The 18148-nt window shown below is 43.1% G+C and overlaps 1 protein-coding gene across 3 annotated transcripts in view; it reads left to right on the forward strand.

Moving 5' to 3' along the window:
* Window positions 1–9780: 9780 nt before the first annotated feature.
* Window positions 9781–18148, forward strand: part of stk11 (serine/threonine kinase 11) — a 136104-nt gene continuing 127736 nt past the window's right edge. For all 3 annotated transcript variants that reach the window (XM_072244645.1, XM_072244646.1, XM_072244644.1), the window contains exon 1: window positions 9781–10217. In XM_072244645.1, the coding sequence (XP_072100746.1) occupies window positions 9856–10217 (362 nt within the window). In that variant the 5' untranslated portion in view covers window positions 9781–9855. The remainder of the gene's footprint in view (window positions 10218–18148) is intronic.

The raw sequence follows: 18148 nt of genomic DNA on the forward strand, positions 1-18148 counted from the left end.
TTGTTCTAGACATCTCTTAAGAACGGATAATACAAGAGGTCATAATTATAATGTGTTTAGAGGAAAGTATAGGGGTATGTCAGAGGAATATACACAACACACAAAATACTGGAGGAACGTTTCGGCTCTTTATTCCAATCCACAGTTGCTCCCTGATTGGCCAAGACACCAATTTCTTTGACCCAGTACAGTGGTTCTTTTACATCCATCTAGGAAGGCAGATTAAAACACGGCACTGTCGGTTGTACAGCTCTCCCTCAGTACTAAACTGGATTGTTGGCTCAGGTTTGTACGCTCATGGCCCTGAAGTGGGACCTCAGCCTGAAACCTTTTTGATTTAGAACGGAGAGAATTCCCAGGTAGGCAAAAACTGACATTCACCTTATGACAAGCAAAAGGGATCTGTGCTGCACCTGTGACCCACTGCCCATGTGGATATTTCTCAGTTTGAATCTCTGTGCACTCACCAAAGCTTATCAACCTGGCACAGGTACAGTATATAGATCCAGCATCTGTGCATCCTCCTTACACATTACCAAGGCTCAGTGCAATGATGCTCTCTGCATGCTCTCCTATACTAATTTACTGACAGATTTTTGTTTCATAGAACATTACAGCACAGTACAGACACTTCAGACCACAATGTTACATCAACCCTTTAACCAACTCCAAGATCAATCTAACCTTTCCCTCCTATGTAGACCTTCATTTTTTTGTCATCCATGTTCAAAGTTCAAAATAAAATTTATTATGTCACCACATACATCCCTAAGGTTCTTTTTCTATGGGCATACTCAGCAAATCTATAGAACAGTAACTGTAAACTGTAAACATCAGGAACTATAAACTGTAAACAAACTAATAACAATGTAACAGAGTCCTTAAGTGGGTGCAGCTATCCTCTTTTGTTCAAGAGCCTGATGGTTGAGGGGTAGTAGCTGTTCTTGAACTGGGTGGTGTGAGTCCTGAGGCTCTTGTACCTTCTATCGGATGGCAGCAGTGGGAAAAGAGCATGGCCTGGGTGGTGAGGACCTTTGATGCTGGATGCTGCTTTTCTACGGCAATGTTTCATGTAGAGGTGCTTAACAGTTGGGAGGGTTTTACCTGTGATGTACTGGACTGAATCCAGTACCTTTTCTAGGATTTTCCGCACAAAGGCATTGGTGTTCCCGTACCAGGTCATAATGCAGCCAGTCACCATTTGCCTATTTAAGACTTCCTTAAGTATCCCTGATGTATTTGCCTCTACCACCATCCTTGGCAGCATACTCCACACAGCTTCCACTTCCTGTGCGAAAAAACAATGCTGGCATCACGAATACATCCTTCTTACACCTACAGGATATTATCCCCTTTAATTCACCACCCCATATCTATTTCAAGAAGTGCAAGAAGAGGAACTGTCTTAGACCCAGCACTTAAGTGCAATTACAAAGAGAGTGTGGCAAGGTCTCTACTTCCTTAGGAATTTGCAGAGATTTGGCCTGGCATCTAAGACTTTGAAAACTTCTATAGATATGTTGTGGAGAGAATATTGACTGGCTGCTTCACAGCCTGGTATGGAAACACCAATGCCCTTGAATGGAAAATCCCACAAAAAGTAGTGGATACTCCCAGTCCATCAGGAGTAAAGCCCTCCCAACCACTGAGAGCATCTGCTTGAGATTCTGACGCAGGAAAGCACCTTCCATCATCACTGACCTCTCCACCCAGGGTATGCTCTCATTTCGCTGCTGCCATCAGGAAGAAGGTACAAGAACCTCAGGACTCACATCAGCAGGTTCAGGGACAGTTGCTACCCCCCAACCATCAGGCTCTTGAATCAAAGCAGATAACTTTGTTCAACTTCACTTGCCCCATCATTGAAATGTTCCCACAACCTATGGACTCACTGTGAAGGACTCTTCATTTCATGTTCTTGATATTTATTGCTTATTTATTTATAGTATTGTTTCTTCTTTGTGCATTTTGCATCCTGGTTGAATATCCAAGTTGGTGTGATCTTTAATTGACTCTGTATGATCATTATTCTATAGTTTTGTTGCATATGCCTGTAAGTAAATGAATCCCAGGATTATATATGGTAATATATATGTACTTTGATAATAAATTTACTTTGAACTTTGAAAGAGATTCATTTACTTTCTACTAAATTATGATGTGAAGGAGGAAACAAAAAAATAAAATAAGAAAAGAAAATTATCACTACTTTTGACTTTGACATACAGCATTATATGAAAGTCTTCGGCACATATATATAACTAGGGTGCCTAAGACTTTTGCACAGTACTGTGGTAATTTTATGTATTGCACTGTACTGCTGTTGCTGCAAAAAAAAACTAATTTCATGACATATGAGTGATGATAAACCTGATTCTGATCTGGGTCACTATTGTGGACTGAGAGTGGGAAATGGGCAGGGAGAGGGGAATCATGGTTGGGAAAAGGAGAAGGGAGAGGGGAGGGTGTGGGAAGACCACAGAGACGTTATGCAATGATCAATAAACCAGTTGTTTGGAATCAAGTGACCTTGCCTGGTGTCTCAGGGCTGAGCGTGTCTGCATCTGTAAAACCTCCCCCACCCCCTGCCCCACTCCTGGCACTCCTTCTCTGCCACTTGTCCTGCACCCCTCCCATGGCACTCTACCCTTGCTGTTCCCAACATCCTTTTCTCCTAACAACACACACAGAATGCTGGTGGAACACAGCAGGCCAGGCAGCATCCATAGGAAGAAGCACAGTTGACGTTTCAGGCCGAGACCAAGGACTGAAACGTCGACTGTGCTTCTTCCTATAGATTCTGCCTGGCCTGCTGTGTTCCACCAGCATTTTGTGTGTGTTGCTTGAATTTCCTGCAGATTACCTTATCTTTGCGTATCCTTTCCTCCTGCCAGATTTACAAACTCGTTCTTCGCTCCACGTGACAAATACAGTACTGTGCAAAAGTCTTAGGCACCCTAGGATATGTGACTAATATTTCTGTCCAGCACTGTAATTATAGGTCGATAAAATTGTCATCATGTGATGCAAGTGAAGAAGAAAAAGGAGATTATGAAGTGTCTCAGTAAAAACAATGCTGATGATGAACAGAAATAGCCAGAAGAAGATTAATGTGTTAATGTTTCGGATTATATTCCATCACCGGAATCCAATATGAACCTGATTACATTGCTGAAGAGGGAGAAATATGAGGCAGAAGAATGTCATTCTAATGATTTGTATCCAAGCAAACATATAAAACTGAAATTACTTTGTAAATGAATGTTATATTAACCATATTATATATGATACCATCATCTCAGGACAGCAGAGAACAGTTCCATTATGCATTGGGATATGTAAATCTTTTTGTACAACAGGATACTTGACCTCAGTATCTTGGACTTTCATCATTTTATCTGCCAAATTGGAAGATTTATAAATGACTAATTTCTTCAAAATTGTGGTTGTTATTTTAAATGTGGCAATGTAATTTCAATAGCATTCTAATTGGATTGCAATTCAAATGTGAAACTTGATACGTTGCCTCACATCCCCTTTGTTAATTGCACTATGGATGAATCATACCAGAGTGTTCTGCAGATATACGGTGGAGAGCATTCTGATTGCTTGCTTCACGACCTGGTATGGTATGGAGGCTCCAGTGCGCAGGGTTGAGAGAGGCTGCAGGGGGTTGTAGACGCAGCCAGCTCCATCTTGGGCACGCCATCGTGCCCCAGAAACTGATTGGAGAAACTGTCCTCACTGGTCTCCACACCTCCCTCTGTAACTTCTCAACAGAAAGGCTTCAGTCGGGCTGTGTGCTCAGAACACTGCTGGTGCATGAAGGGTCACAGGGTTCACCTCGGACTGTGTCATTAAGTTTGCGGATGACACAGCAGTAGCTGGCCTCATCAGCGATGATGATGAGACGGAATACGGAGAGGAAGTGGAGCGGCTGGTGGGTTGGGGTGAGAAGAACAACCTAAACCTGAAGGTGGAGAAGACCAAGGAAATCATTGTGGACTTCAGGAAGGTGAAGATGAACCTTCCCGCTCTGCAAATACATGGCTCCTCCGTAGAGAAGGATAAGTGCCCCAAGTTCCTGCGAGTTCACGTCACGGATGATCTCACCCGGTCCCTTAAAATCACCTCCCTGAACAAGAAGGCACAGCAGCGGGCTCCTCCCATGCCGTATTTTAACTCAATTTTTCAGGAGCACCATTGAGAGCATCCTGACCGGCTGCATCTGGTATGAGAGCAGCTGAGCACTGGGCCGGAAGTCCTTACAAAGGACTGTGAGAATGGCGGTCTCCCTACCATCCATCAGGGATATTTTCGTAGGGCTCTTAGTATTATCAAGGATCTCATCCATCCATCTAGCACCCTCTTTGGCTTTCTACCATCAGGCAGGAGACTCCGATGCATAATTACAAGAATAGCCAGGAGGGGAAACGGTTTCTTCCCTCAGGCCATTAGGTTTCCGAAGTCCCTGCCGTATCGCATTCAGAGTGTCACTGGTTAATCTGTTCTGTAACTTATAATATTTGATTAATGCACTGTATTTTGTTTATTTATGCATAATTCATCTGTAGAAGTTATCCTCACTTTCTCAAGTTATTGCCTGTTATGTGTACTCCCTGGTTCGGATAAATGTTGTTTTATATAATATATATATAGTTAAATGCCATTAAACTTGACAAGCCTCCCCTCCATCGAAGACATCTTCAAAAGGCATCTTTATGCAGGCAGCATCCATCATTTCGATCCTTCTTCACTCAGGTCATGCCCTCTTTTCCTTATCACCATCAGTACAGGAGGCTGAAGATGTATACAGTACTTAATACTTTAGAAGCAGCTTCTTCCCCCACCATCCGATTTCTGAACGGTCCATGAACCCATCAACACTACCTCACTATTTTTTGCTCTATTTATTGATTTTTCTAACATAGCAATTTCTTATGTTTTGCACTGTACTGCTGCCACAAAAGTAACTAATTTCACAACATGAGGAATTCTGCAGATGCTGGAAATTCAAGCGACACACATCAAAGTTGCTGGTGAACGCAGCTTTTAAATCTTTTACTAGCCCTTTCTTCAGTTAGTCCTGATGAAGGGTCTCGGCCTGAAACGTCGACTGTACCTCTTCCTACAGATGCTGCCTGGCCTGCTGCGTTCACCAGTAACTTTGATGTAATTTCACAACATAATTACTCTTAATCACCCAGATTCTAATTTTGAACACGAGAAAATCTGCAGATGTTGAAAATCCAAATCAACACACACGAAACACTGGAGGAACTCAGCAGGCCAGGCAGCATCTGTGGAAATGAATGAACAGTTGATGTTTGGGCCGAGACCATTCTTCAGGACTGAGAGGGAAGGGGGAAGGTGCTCATGTAAAAAAGTAGGGGGAGGGAAAGGAGGCTAGTTGAAAAGTGATAGGTGAAGCTAGGTGGGTGTGAAAGGTCAAGGGCTGGAGAGGAAACAATCTGATAGAGGAGAGTGGACAATAGAAGAAAGGGAACGAGAAGGGAACCCAGGGGAAGTAATAGGCAGATGAGAAGAAATGAAAGGTTAGAGTGGGGAATGGGGGGGGAGGGGGAGGGGGAATTTGTTCAGTGAAAGGAGAATTCGAAACTCATAACATCAGGTTGGAGGTTATCCAGACAGAATATAAGGTGTTATTCCTCCACAGAGGAGGAGACCATGGACCGACACATCGAAACGGGAATGGGAATAATTTTGAATGTGCCTTTATGTAATAATAAATACCAATGCCAATATTTTCTATTCAAGTGAGAGAAAATTAGAATTTCACATTAAGTAAAGGAGTTATTTATCTTGAAACAGAACAGTCAGAGCTCTGGAGACCATACCATATCTGCTTCAACCACGCAAACACGAGGAATTCTGCAGATGCTGGAAATTCGAGCAACACACATCAAAGTTGCTGGTGAATGCAGCAAGCCAGGCAGCATCTCTAGGAAGAGGTACAATCGACGTTTCGGGCCAAGACCCTTCGTCAGGACTAACTGAAGGAAGAGCTAGTATGAGATTTGAAAGTGGGAGGGGGAGGGGGAGATCCAAAATGATGGGAGAAGTCAGGAGGGGGAGGGATGGAGCCAAGAGCTGGACAGTTGATTGGCAAAAGGGATATAAGCACATCTTTCCCTCCCCCGCCCCGCTTTCTGCAGGGATCCCTCTCTACACGACTCCTTTGTCCACTCGTCCCCCTCCAGCCCTCCCCACTGATCTCCCTCCTGGCACTTATCCTTGTAAGCGGAACAAGTGCTACACATGTCCTTACACTTCCTCCCTTACCACCATTCAGGGCCCCAGACAGTCCTTCCAGGTGAGGCGACACTTCATCTATGAGTCGGCTGGGGTGATATACTGCGTCCGGTGCTCCCGATGTGGCCTTCTATATATTGGCGAGACCCGACGCAGACTGGGTGATCGTTTTGCTGAACACCTACGCTCTGTCCGCCAGAGAAAGCAGGATCTCCTAGTGGCCACACATTTTAATTCCACATCCCATTCCCATTCTGATATGTCTATCCACGGCCTCCTCTACTGTAAAGATGAAGCCACACTCAGGTTGGAGGAACAACATCTTATATTCTGTCTGGGTAGCCTCCAACCTGATGGCATGAACATTGACTTCTCTAACTTCTGCTAATGCCCCACCTCCCCCTCGTACTCTATCCGTTATTTATTTATTTATTTATATACACACATTCTTTCTCTCTCTCTCCTTTTTCTCCCTCTGTCCCTCTCACTATACCCCTTGCCCATCCTTTGGGTTTTCCCCCCCTCCCCCTTTTCCTTCTCCCTGGGCCTCCTGTCCCATGATCCTCTCATATCCCTTTTGCCAATCACCTGTCCAGCTCTTGGCTCCATCCCTCCCCCTCCTGTCTTCTCCTATCATTTCGGATCTCCCCCTCCCCCTCCCACTTTCAAATCTCTTACTAGCTCTTCCTTCAGTTAGTCCTGACGAAGGGTCTCGGCCCGAAACGTCGACTGTACCTCTTCCTAGAGATGCTGCCTGGCCTGCTGCGTTCACCAACAACTTTGACGTGTCTGCTTCAGCCACCTCACTGGTAGTGTGTTCCAGGCACCTACTGCACCATGTGTAAAAAAAAAATTTGGCACATAAATCTCATTTAAATATTTCCCTTCTCATCCTAAAACTGTGTCCTCCAGTATTTGACATTTCCATCCTGGGGAAAAGACCCTGATTATCTCCCTATGCCTCTCATAAAGTTATCTGCTTCTTTCAGGTCTCCCTTCAGCCTCTGACATTCCAAAGTGAACTATCTAAGTTTGTCTATCCGTCGAATGTTTCCTAACCAACAAAGCTGGTGATGAATCAGCATATAGGAAGGAGATTGAAAATCTGGCTGAGTCGTGCCATAACAACAACATCTTATTCAGTGTCAGCAAGACCAAGGAGCTGATAATTGAATTCAGGAGGAGGAAACCAGGAGGTCCATGAGTCAGTCCTCATCAGAGGATCAGAGGTGGAGAGGGTCAGCAACTTTAAATTCCTCAGTGTTATTATTTTGGAGGACCTCTCTCGGGCCCAGCATGTCAGTGCAATTATGAAGAGAACAGGGTAACACCTCTACTACCCTACGAGTTTGTAGAGAATCAGCATGGCATCTAAAACTTTAACAAACTTCTATAGATGTATGATGGAGAGTATATTGACTGGCTGCATCACAGCCTGATATGGAAACACCAATGCCCTTAAACAGAAGGAAAATCCTACAAAAAGTAGTGGATACATTCCAGTCCATCATGGGTAAAGACCTTTCAAACATTCAGCACATCTACATGAAACACTGTCACAGGAAAGCAGCATCCATCGGCAGGGACCCCCAGCACCCAGGTCATGCTCTCTTCTTGCTGCTGCCATCAAGAAGGAGGTATAGGAACATCAGGACTCACACCACCAGGTTCAGGAACCGTACTACTCCTCAACCTTCAGGCCCCTGGACCAAAGGGGATAACTTTACTCACTCCATCACTGAAATGTTCCCACAATGAAAGGACTCCCTTTCAAGGACTCTTCATCTCATGTTCTTGGTATTTATTCTTTCTTTCTTTCTTATTTATTTATTTATTTATTTATTTTCATATTTGCACAGTTTTTTTGTCTTCTGAACGCTGATTGAACGCTCAAGTTGGCAATCTTTCATTGACTGTTACGGTTACTATTCTAAAGAATTATTGAGTATTCACACAAGAAAATGAATCTGAAGATTGTATATGGGTGACATTTAAGTACTTAGACAGTAAATTTACTTTGAACTTTAATCCCGGCAACATCCTCATGAAACTCTTCTGCACTCTCTCCAAAGCCTCCATACCCTTCTGGTAATACGGTGACACACCATACTCCAAATGTGCCCTCATCAAAGTTCTATACAGCTCCAATACAACTTCCTGATTTTATATTCAACACTGTCATCAATGAAGGCAAGTATGTCCAACACTTTCTTTACCATACTATCTACTGTGTTGCCACTTTCAGGCAGCTATGGAGATGAAACCCAACATTCCCCTATTCATCAGTGTTCCTAAAGGTTCTGCCATTTACTGAATTTTTTGAAAAGTCCAATGCAGCATTAGTAAAAGTTGTGGAACCCGTACTTAAAACCGAATGATCGCCGCTTAAGCCAGTGAAAGCTCAAATTTCGTCCGGAAGACCGTTGTTTGGTTTGGTTGTTTGTACGTCCAGCCAGATGACAATAAACTTGAACTTCGCTTGGTCCCTAACTTTTGGCAGACACAGTTTAATGCGTATATTTATTTCTCTCTTTTTGGTGCCATCTAACCTGCTGACTATATTTTTTTTTAGCATTTTCTGATATTTAAAACTTCACATTTCTGGCATCCGTTGATTTTTGCTTATTGGTTGCTGGAAGGTAACAAATTCTTTCTACTCAGCAGTAGGGGGTGGGGGACGGGGGCTAAACTCGGGTCGTTCTCAGGCTGAATGCCAGGAATAAACTAGTTTCATTCACTGTAAAACGTCAGTTCTGATTAAGAAACATTGGTTATCTCAAACGATTAACTCTCTTCCCGCAGATGCAGCCTGACTTGCCGAGCATTTCCAATATTTTCTGTTTTTATATTCGATTTCCTGCAACGCAGCTTTAAAGCTTATTTTCATTGATCACCTAGGATTGTGTTTTGCCCGCGGGGTGCATTAATCAACAGACTCACTATGATCTTAATTTGTGATGTAGTTTCTTCCTTACATTTTGCATTTACTTGATGTTTTGCAGCAATCAACTATATTAGTAAAGGTTATAGACAAAACGTTTAAACTTAGAGGGCATGCAGTTCAAAGTCTGACAGTACTAGGCATCTAAAAATAACGCCTTCAGTCCCTTATAACTATATTAAACGCCTGGACAAGGACCAGACCAATAACACTCTTCCTACCACTGGGACATTCCATGTGAAACACCCCACTGAAGCATGGGCTTTCAGCATAGAGAGAGCAATCCGATTCGCTAGCACGCTAATAATTGACGCATAACGCTATCGTTCCCCTAGCGAGCAGCCAATAGCGTTCAACAGCGCGGAGAGGGGGCGAAACATTGCTGCTGGTTGTGAGGTAACGGGAGTAATTGACGTGAGACTGCAGCAATAGTCTGTGGGCGAAGGCGGGACCTTAAGTCCGGTCTCCCGGTGATGAGGGTGATCGAGAGGCAGTTTGACCAATGGGCATTGCGAATTGGGAGACGGAGGGCGGGTTTGAAGGTGTGACGCACGACAGCAACTCCGGAGTTGTGCAGGGGCAGGTAAACAAAATGGCGGCTGCCTAACAACTGAACTCCGGTAGGGAGGGAGGGAGAGGCGATGCTGCATGGAGCGGAACAACGACAACAGCAGCCAGAGGAGCCCGAGGATTCCGAGCCCATTTTGGCAGCTTTCAGAGACTATCTCGAGATGGACGAGGTGGTGGATTACATCAGTGAGAACGACCTGATGGGAGTGGACACTTTCATCCACAGGATAGACTCCACCGACGTGATCTACCAGCCGAGGAAAAAGAGAGCTAAGATCATCGGCAAGTACCTGATGGGCGACCTGCTGGGCGAGGGTTCTTACGGCAAAGTCAAGGAAATGCTGGACTCCGAGACGTTGTGCAGGAGGGCCGTGAAGATCCTCAAGAAGAAGAAGCTGCGAAGGATCCCAAATGGGGAAGCGAATGTCAAAAAGTAAGTGTGGCTGGAAGTGCAGACACAGTGTACACGAGGAGGCCCTGGGAACGAAGGTGTTGTCCACTGACAGCCCGCACCTCAAGTCCTTGCAATCGATCCCATCGTAGTTCTAACTCCCTCCCTCCCCCCCCCCCCCACTGTCCCAAACATTACACCTCATCTACGCATTTGTGACTCTCAGATTGGCCTTGCTCAGTTATAAGAGTCTTGGAGAGGTGAAGCACTAGTCGCTGTGGCTGTATCCATTTTCGTTGTTGGGTTTGACGTTCTCATAACTGGAGCAAAGTGCACAAGTGTGCTGGTGCTTTTGTGTATCTCTCTCTCTCTCTATTTCTTTCTCTGCCGTTTACCAGAAGTGAGAAAGGCCAATATAATCACGTTCTGCTACTGGACTTTATAAGTTGACAGCATTTACGAGAATGGGGAAAAGCAAATGATAAGGCAATTGTGTTTTCCAAGTTAATTTGTGTGATATGTTCCTTACATTTATTTTTCACCATTCACTTATCTCCATTGAACCAACTACTTTCTGTAAAGTTGGAGAGAGATGATTTTTCTCAATAGTGTACAGTTATTGTTGCCTTAACGACAGTGAAAGTGAATAGGTAGTAACATAATGTATTTACTACTTCCTGCCACTTCCTTTTGATTTTAAAAACAAAAGCTAAATTCAGTCACATGTCATGCAAACTACAACCTTTTTGTTATTTAAAATATTGTCACTAAATTGCTATTTATTTGAAGAATTAATGGCAATACAAAATATTTGGAAGTGAGTAAACATTTCTTGTGGAAAAATTATGTTTTTGGTGAAGATCAGTGTAGTTACTTGCCAAATTTGACAGTTCCCACATAAAATAAATGAGAGCCCACTTGAATTTGCCCTCCCATGCTGATATGTAAATCCAAGGCCTTCTCTACTGCCGTGATGAGACCAAATTCAGGTTGGAGGAGTGACCCCTCATATTCTGCCTGGGTAGCTTTCAACCTGATGGCATGAGCATTGATTTTTCTAACTTCCAGTAATCTCTTCTCATCTCTCCTCTCTTTTTCCATTTCCCATTATGGTTACCTTCACATTCCTTCTCCTCACCTGCTCATCAATTCCCTCTGATTCCCCTCCTCCTTCCCTTTCTTCCATCGTGCACTGACCTCTCCTACCAGATTCCTCCTTCTTCAGCCCTTTATATCTTCCACCTAACCCCTCCAGCTTCTTACATTATCCCCTCCTCCATCCACCTCCCTTTCGTATTCCTACCCCATATTCTCTTCTTATTCTGGCTTCTGCCCCCTTCCTTTCCAGTTCTGATGAAGGGTCTCAGCCTGAAATGTTGACTGTTTGCTGCCTAACTGATTGAGTTCCTCCAGCATTTGGTGTTTGTTGTTCAAGATCTCCAACATTGGCAGAATCTCTTGTGTTTATGAGAACTAAATCTAAGTATTGTAATTAACATTATTATTTTGGCTGAATTCTTAGCCTTTGATAGGTTATTATATAATTGATAATCTTATGACTGTCTCATCTTGAGAGTGTACCAGACTGGTTTTTGACAGGTTGATGAGGAATTGTGTCTGTAGGATTTCTTTGACTTTCAAACTTAAGAGCAAAGTATAGATGATTTGTGGATAGTGACAGGAGAAAAGTCTTTGAGTGTTTTTGATTTTGGTGCAGTTAATTCTTGGTGTTATGAATGCATCTCATTTATTTTACTTAGGTTGTTGACTATTCAACATGCATTCCATGTGTGAACATTTTATAAAAAAGTATCCTTTTTTGTCAAGTAATCGTTAATTCAAATTATTTCCTCTTCCTAAAGTGACGATCTGTAATGTTTTGGCATAGATTTTTTCAATTTATAGATGCTTGGCAAGCTAAAACTTACAATTATTTGTTAGTTACTTTATAAACATGTTATAGTCTCTGCTCTGTAGTAAGGAATTGAAGTGAAAAGTGTAGGTGTACATTTTTTTTAGAGCTGCTTGTCAGTTTTGGAGCTTTAATTTTGTGTTGTTTCATGCTAAAAATGGCATTTAGTGCTGTGGTTTGGTGATTAAAAGTGTACTTGGGATTTCAATAGCATAACAGAAAAAACATTTAAACTAGTTCAATACACTTAACGCAAAGACGAGGAATTCTGCAGATGCTGGAAATTCAAGCAACACACATCAAAGTTGCTGGTGAACGCAGCAGGCCAGGCAGCATCTCTAGGAAGAGGTGCAGTCGACGTTTCGGGCCGAGACCCTTCATCAGGACTAACAGAAAGAAGAGCTAGTCAGAGATTTGAAAGTGGGAGGGGGAGGGGGAGATCCAAAATGATAGGAGAAGACAGGAGGGGGAGGGATGGAGCCGAGAGCTGGACAGGTGATTGACAAAAGGGATATGAGTGGATCATGGGACAGGAGGCCCAGGGAGAAGGAAAAGGGGGAGGAGGGGAAAACCCAGAGGATGGGCAAGGGGTATAGTCAGAGGGACAAAAAGGAGAGTGAGAGAAAGAATGTGTGTATATAAATAACGGATGGGGTATGAGGGGGAGGTGGGGCATTAACGGAAGTTTGGAAAGTCACTGTTCATGCCATCAGGTTGGAGGCGACCCAGACGGAATATGAGGTGTTGTTCCTCCAACCTGAGTGTGGTTTCATCTTAACAGTAGAGGAGGCCGTGGATAGACATGTCAGAATGGGAATGGGATGTGGAATTAAAATGTGTGGCCACTGGGAGATCCTGCTTTCTCTGGCGGACGGAGCATAGGTACACTTAATACACTTATACTTAATCTTCCTTTGCCTCATACCACGTATTGCTGAAATCCTCAACCACCAGATGTGGGTATTCTACTAGATGTCAATGTTTGAGGAGCCTTTTGCTTACCATCCTCTGCAAACTTCAGTTGAATCAAAGCCTTCATATTGCCATGAATATCACCATGTCCTGTTAACTTATCATATTTCAAATCAAATCGCATTCCAGTTTAATTATCATTCAACCCTACATAAATACAGTTGAAGTAAACAGCATTCCTCTGGGACCAAGATGGAGAACATACACTGCACATTCAAAATGGGGAGCATAAAAAAACATATGTTCAAGACCCTGAGCAACATGTCCCACATATTGATTGTACAGATTACCGGTGGTGTGTAGCCACTACAATCCAACCTATCAATTCAACAGATCGAACACTGGAGGGCAACGTCAAACAGGGAGAGGCCATCCCCTAATCAAGTACTGACAGCATGCTACACTGCCTTTGGTGTGCCTCTGCTGGACTGCAGCAGCAGGTAAGCCCGAGGCTTGAGGCCTAGTCCTTTTTGCAGCCAAGGCCATGCAACTTCCACATTACCTGTCGCACCACCAAACAAGGAAACAGGTCTACGGTGTGTTATGTTATTAATATCCAGCAGGGTCTTATAATCGCGAGGCAAAAGGCCAAGACAATTACTCACGGTTACACTGCATGCCACCTTTGCGCACCAACTCCGATGCCTTCCAGTAGCAGGCAACAACACGGTCTGCACCTAGGCCAGCTTCTCTGAACCCAATCTGACTCCAGTTCTGACACGCTGGCTGGCTGCACTGACAACATCCTGGGCACCTTGGCCGGCTCCTCTGATCAACGAGCAGCTCACTGATGGGATAGATCCACAGCACCCGAAACTCTTGGAGCCCTGCACAGTGTTGCAATCATAAAAGACACACATTTAACAAAGAGAAAAAGCATCTTTGGTTGGCCCTTGAGAGTCCACTATATCCGAATGCACCACCATCTTACTGGAAGTAAGCTTCTTTAAGCTTGTAACTGTGACCTCAATTCTCCTGATGTCTGTAACCTCCTGCAGCTATGTAATATATTGGGATCTCTGCACTCCTTCAGATCTGAATGACCGTTGACTTTTATTCCTAATAAGTTCTCGTCTCTTTTTGTGAAGAACTTCCTTTGTTTTAAAAAAAAATCTATGTGCACTCTATCCACTCTTCTGTCTATTCACTATTTGTGTGAAGCTGCTAAATCCAAGTTTTTGTCGAATCCTGGATTCATGTTGCATATACAGTTTATGGGCCTTCTAGCCCACCAAATCGGTACTAACCATCAAGAGTGCATTCAAAACTGGACACGCACTTCCTTATCAACTTCCTCAGCGTCTATGGTACTGTGCAAAAGTCTTGGGCATGTACATATAACTAGGGTGCCTCAGACTTTTGCACAGTCCTGTAGTAATTTCATGTATTGCACTGTACTGATGCCACAAAAAAAAAATCATGATGTGAGGAGCAATAAACTTGATTCTGATATGGGTCTTCATTGTGGACTGAGAGTGGGAAGGGGGCAGGGAGAGGGGGATCATGGTTGGGGAGAGGGGAAGGAGTGGAAAGCACCAGAGAGACATTCTGTACTGAACAATAAACCGATAGTTTAGAATCAAATGATTTTGCCTGGTGTCTCAGAGCTGGCTATATCTGCACCCTTGCTACCACCCCCCCCCACCCCACCCTGCCCCAGCACTCCTTCTCTGCCACCTGTCCCACATCCCTCCCGCGGCGCTCCACCCTCACCATCCCCAGCATCCTTTACTCCCGCCAGATTTACAAATTCGCTCTCTGCTCCACATTGACAAATACAGTACTGTGTAAAAATCTTCGGCACCCTAGCTATATACTTGTGCTTAAGACTCTTGCACAGTCCTGTATCACGAACTTGCACACAAGACATAATTTACAATGGCTATTTCACCTACCGACCTGGGATGCAGGAAGAAACGGGGTTACTTGAAGGAAACCCAAGAAGTTGCAGAGAGAGGGTGCAAAGACCAAATGTGGAATCATTAAAGGTCAATATTGAACCTTTCTCAGTAAAGGTGTGAGGCAGTGGCTCTGCCAGGTGTGTGACCGTGAAGTCCTGTTCATCTTCCATTTTCTGAGCTTTCCTATGTATCTCCTGTTGCAGAGTTTGTGGTTCAGCCTTTTAAATTGCAATGTTTCATATTCTACCTTTTCTTCCCCTTCCTTATGTCACGTGTGACTAAAATCAATAAATTTGTGACAAGTTTTCACATTCACAGCTCTCTATACACTATTCTCAAAGCTAGTTTCCTTTTTTGGTGTAAGTGTTCTGAGATATATTTTGATCAGTCCCTGTATCCAATCCCAGGTGTGTTTAACTGTACTTCTGTATATTTAAATATTGTGTACTGATGCAGAAGGTTGGGGTCATGGATGAGTTGGGGAGTGTAGTTAAGTTTGGACATGGCGCCTGAGATCACATATGCTGGTTAGGGGGAAACAAGGTGTACAGGATCTGGCCCACTGTTACCCTTGTTTAATACTGTCATGCAGTGGTATCATTTTTTTGCAGAACATTTAAACTTTTTCTAGAACGGTTTTATTGTATTCAAAAACTGCTGACATTAAAAATGTGCACTTATGTGCCTGATGAACTGCTAATTCGGAATGTCTTTAAAGTACTTTCAATTTACCATTGGATGGTTAAACTTAGAAGTGGTATGATCAGAATTGCCAGAATATTATTGGTATGATATATTCATTTCCAGACTTCTGTTCATTGTGATTCCTTTGTAATTTAGTAGCCTGTTTTCCAACTTTTGAAAATGTTTGGTCGAAAGCTGATGTCTGGAGTGAAATCTAGAGAAACAAACATATAATGCTGGAGGATCTCAGCAGGTCAGGCAGCATCTATAGAAAGGAATAAAAATTCGATGTTTTGGGCCAAGTCCCTTCATCAGGACCACATGAGTCCTGATATAGGGTCTCAGCCCAAAACGTTGACTCTTTATTCCTTTCCCTCGGTTCTGATGAAGGGTTTTGGTTCGAAACATCAAATCTTTATTTCTTTCCATAGATACAGCCTGACCTGCTGGGCTCCTCCAGCATGTAGTGTGTTTCTCTGGATTTCCAGCATTTGCAGAACCCCGTGTGTTTATGAAAATTGTGCACTGTTCAGTTCAGCCCAAGGAGAGGCCTGGACAGTTTCTATGTCGCGGGCTCAAAGGAAGGGCATGATAATTTTTTTGGTAGCACAGTGTCTTATCTACTGCATGGCAGACTTTTATATGAAAGCCAACTGATAAAGGCTCCAACTACATCCAACATGTCGGACCATGGCCTTTTCTTGTGCCAAGATGCGACCACCCTCAGGGTAGAGGAGCAACACCTTCATATTCTGCCTGGGTAGCCTCAAACCTGATGGTATAAATATCGATTTCTCCTTCCAGTAAACAAATTTCTTGCCCCCCCTTCCCCTATTCTCACTCTTGCCTCTTCTTGCCTGCCTTTTACTCTCCCCTGGGTCCTCTCCTCCTTACCTTTCTCCTATGGTCCACTCTTCTCTCCTTCATCTCTAGCCAATTAACCTTTCTCACCCACCTGGCTTCACCTGTCATCTTTCAGCTAGCATCTATTTCCCCACCCCCCATCTTTTTACTCTGGCATCTTCTCCCTTTTTTCTCAGCCCTGAAGACTTGAAACACTGACTATCTATTCATTTCTATAGATGCTGAATGACTTGCTGAGTTCCTCCAGGATTTTATATGTGAGTTGCTTTGGATTTCCAGTGTCTGTACACTTTCTTGTGTATTTGCATGATTAATACTTTTTAGTGTAGTTCTCCAAGCAAAGGATGTGATGTTGCTGTTATAAAATTCTATAGAACTTTACGAATGCAGGGAGTCTAATGCATTATCAGGCTTTTCTGGAGGCTGAAGTCCAGGCTTCAACATTAGTAAAAGGGTCCAACTTTACTTCAACCACTGTTAAGGAATCTGATATTAAAACCACGCCTGGAATCCTCAAGAATAATTCTATTGTCATCTACTTGCTAATCATTTCCTTCCAGTAATCCTAGTTGCAGATGACTGCTTCTGATGGTACAATGCCTCACAAACCATTGGAGGTGCATATTGTTAGTCTCAATCACTTGAAATGGAAACCATTCTTATTAGAACTCCACCATGGTAGGAACTCACAAAACAAAGTTGGTTCTCGGCATTTTAGAAGAAACCTGCAGCTTTTATGCACAGTTTCTAATGCTGATTGTACATTAAAATATTTATTTTTTCTCACAGAAAGCTGGCATTGGTTCCTCTTGCAGTGCTGCTTTAACAGTCTTTTTTAATGCAGAAGAATTTCTCAGCCAAAGTGAAGGAAGTTCTGACTCATTCTCAACATGATGTTGTACTTGCAGTATTGTAGAGCTTGGTGAGGTTAAGGAAGCAGAGCAATGCTGATGATCTATATGGTGGGGAAGTTTTGGAAATCGTGATCAGGAATAAAATTATCAGTCAGTTGGGCAAATGTGGATGGATTAAGGGAAAGTTAGTTTAGATTTGTTTAAGGTGGAATGAAGTTGCATAGGGGCTGGATGATGGAAAAGAGGTTGTTGTTGTAGTATATGTGGATTTCTAAATGGCATTTGAAAATACAGGCAGGGTTGAAAGGGGAGCTTCTTTGATGGAACTAGGTGATATAGATTGAGGGTTGTTTGACAAAATAAACCAAATTACACAAAGAATGATTTTTTTTACAGAGAGTGGCAAAGGTCTAGAATGCACAGTCTGTGGTAGTGGTAGAAGCAAATTCAATTGATACATGTATCAGTACATGTATACCTGCCCAAGTATCTGAAAGGAAAGAATATGCAGGACTATGGAAGATTTGAGAATAGCTACAATGCGCTTGTGTGGAGCTGATAGAAATACGATGGGCCAAATGATCTCCAAAGTTTTAAACAGTCTTTGATTCTGTTACCAAATCTGTTTATCATGTCAATGCAGTGTAATTGAGGGAAGTTACATCTAAAGACAGATGTAGCATTCTGAAGGTGATTATGCAGGAAAATAAAATATTGCTTGAGAATCCTATTTGTGTGAGAATAAATTAGGTTAATTTGCTTTTTTTGGTACATCCACTTTGTGTA

The sequence above is a fragment of the Mobula birostris genome, chromosome 26 (genome assembly GCF_030028105.1).
Source record: "Mobula birostris isolate sMobBir1 chromosome 26, sMobBir1.hap1, whole genome shotgun sequence".
Lineage (NCBI taxonomy): Eukaryota > Metazoa > Chordata > Chondrichthyes > Myliobatiformes > Myliobatidae > Mobula > Mobula birostris.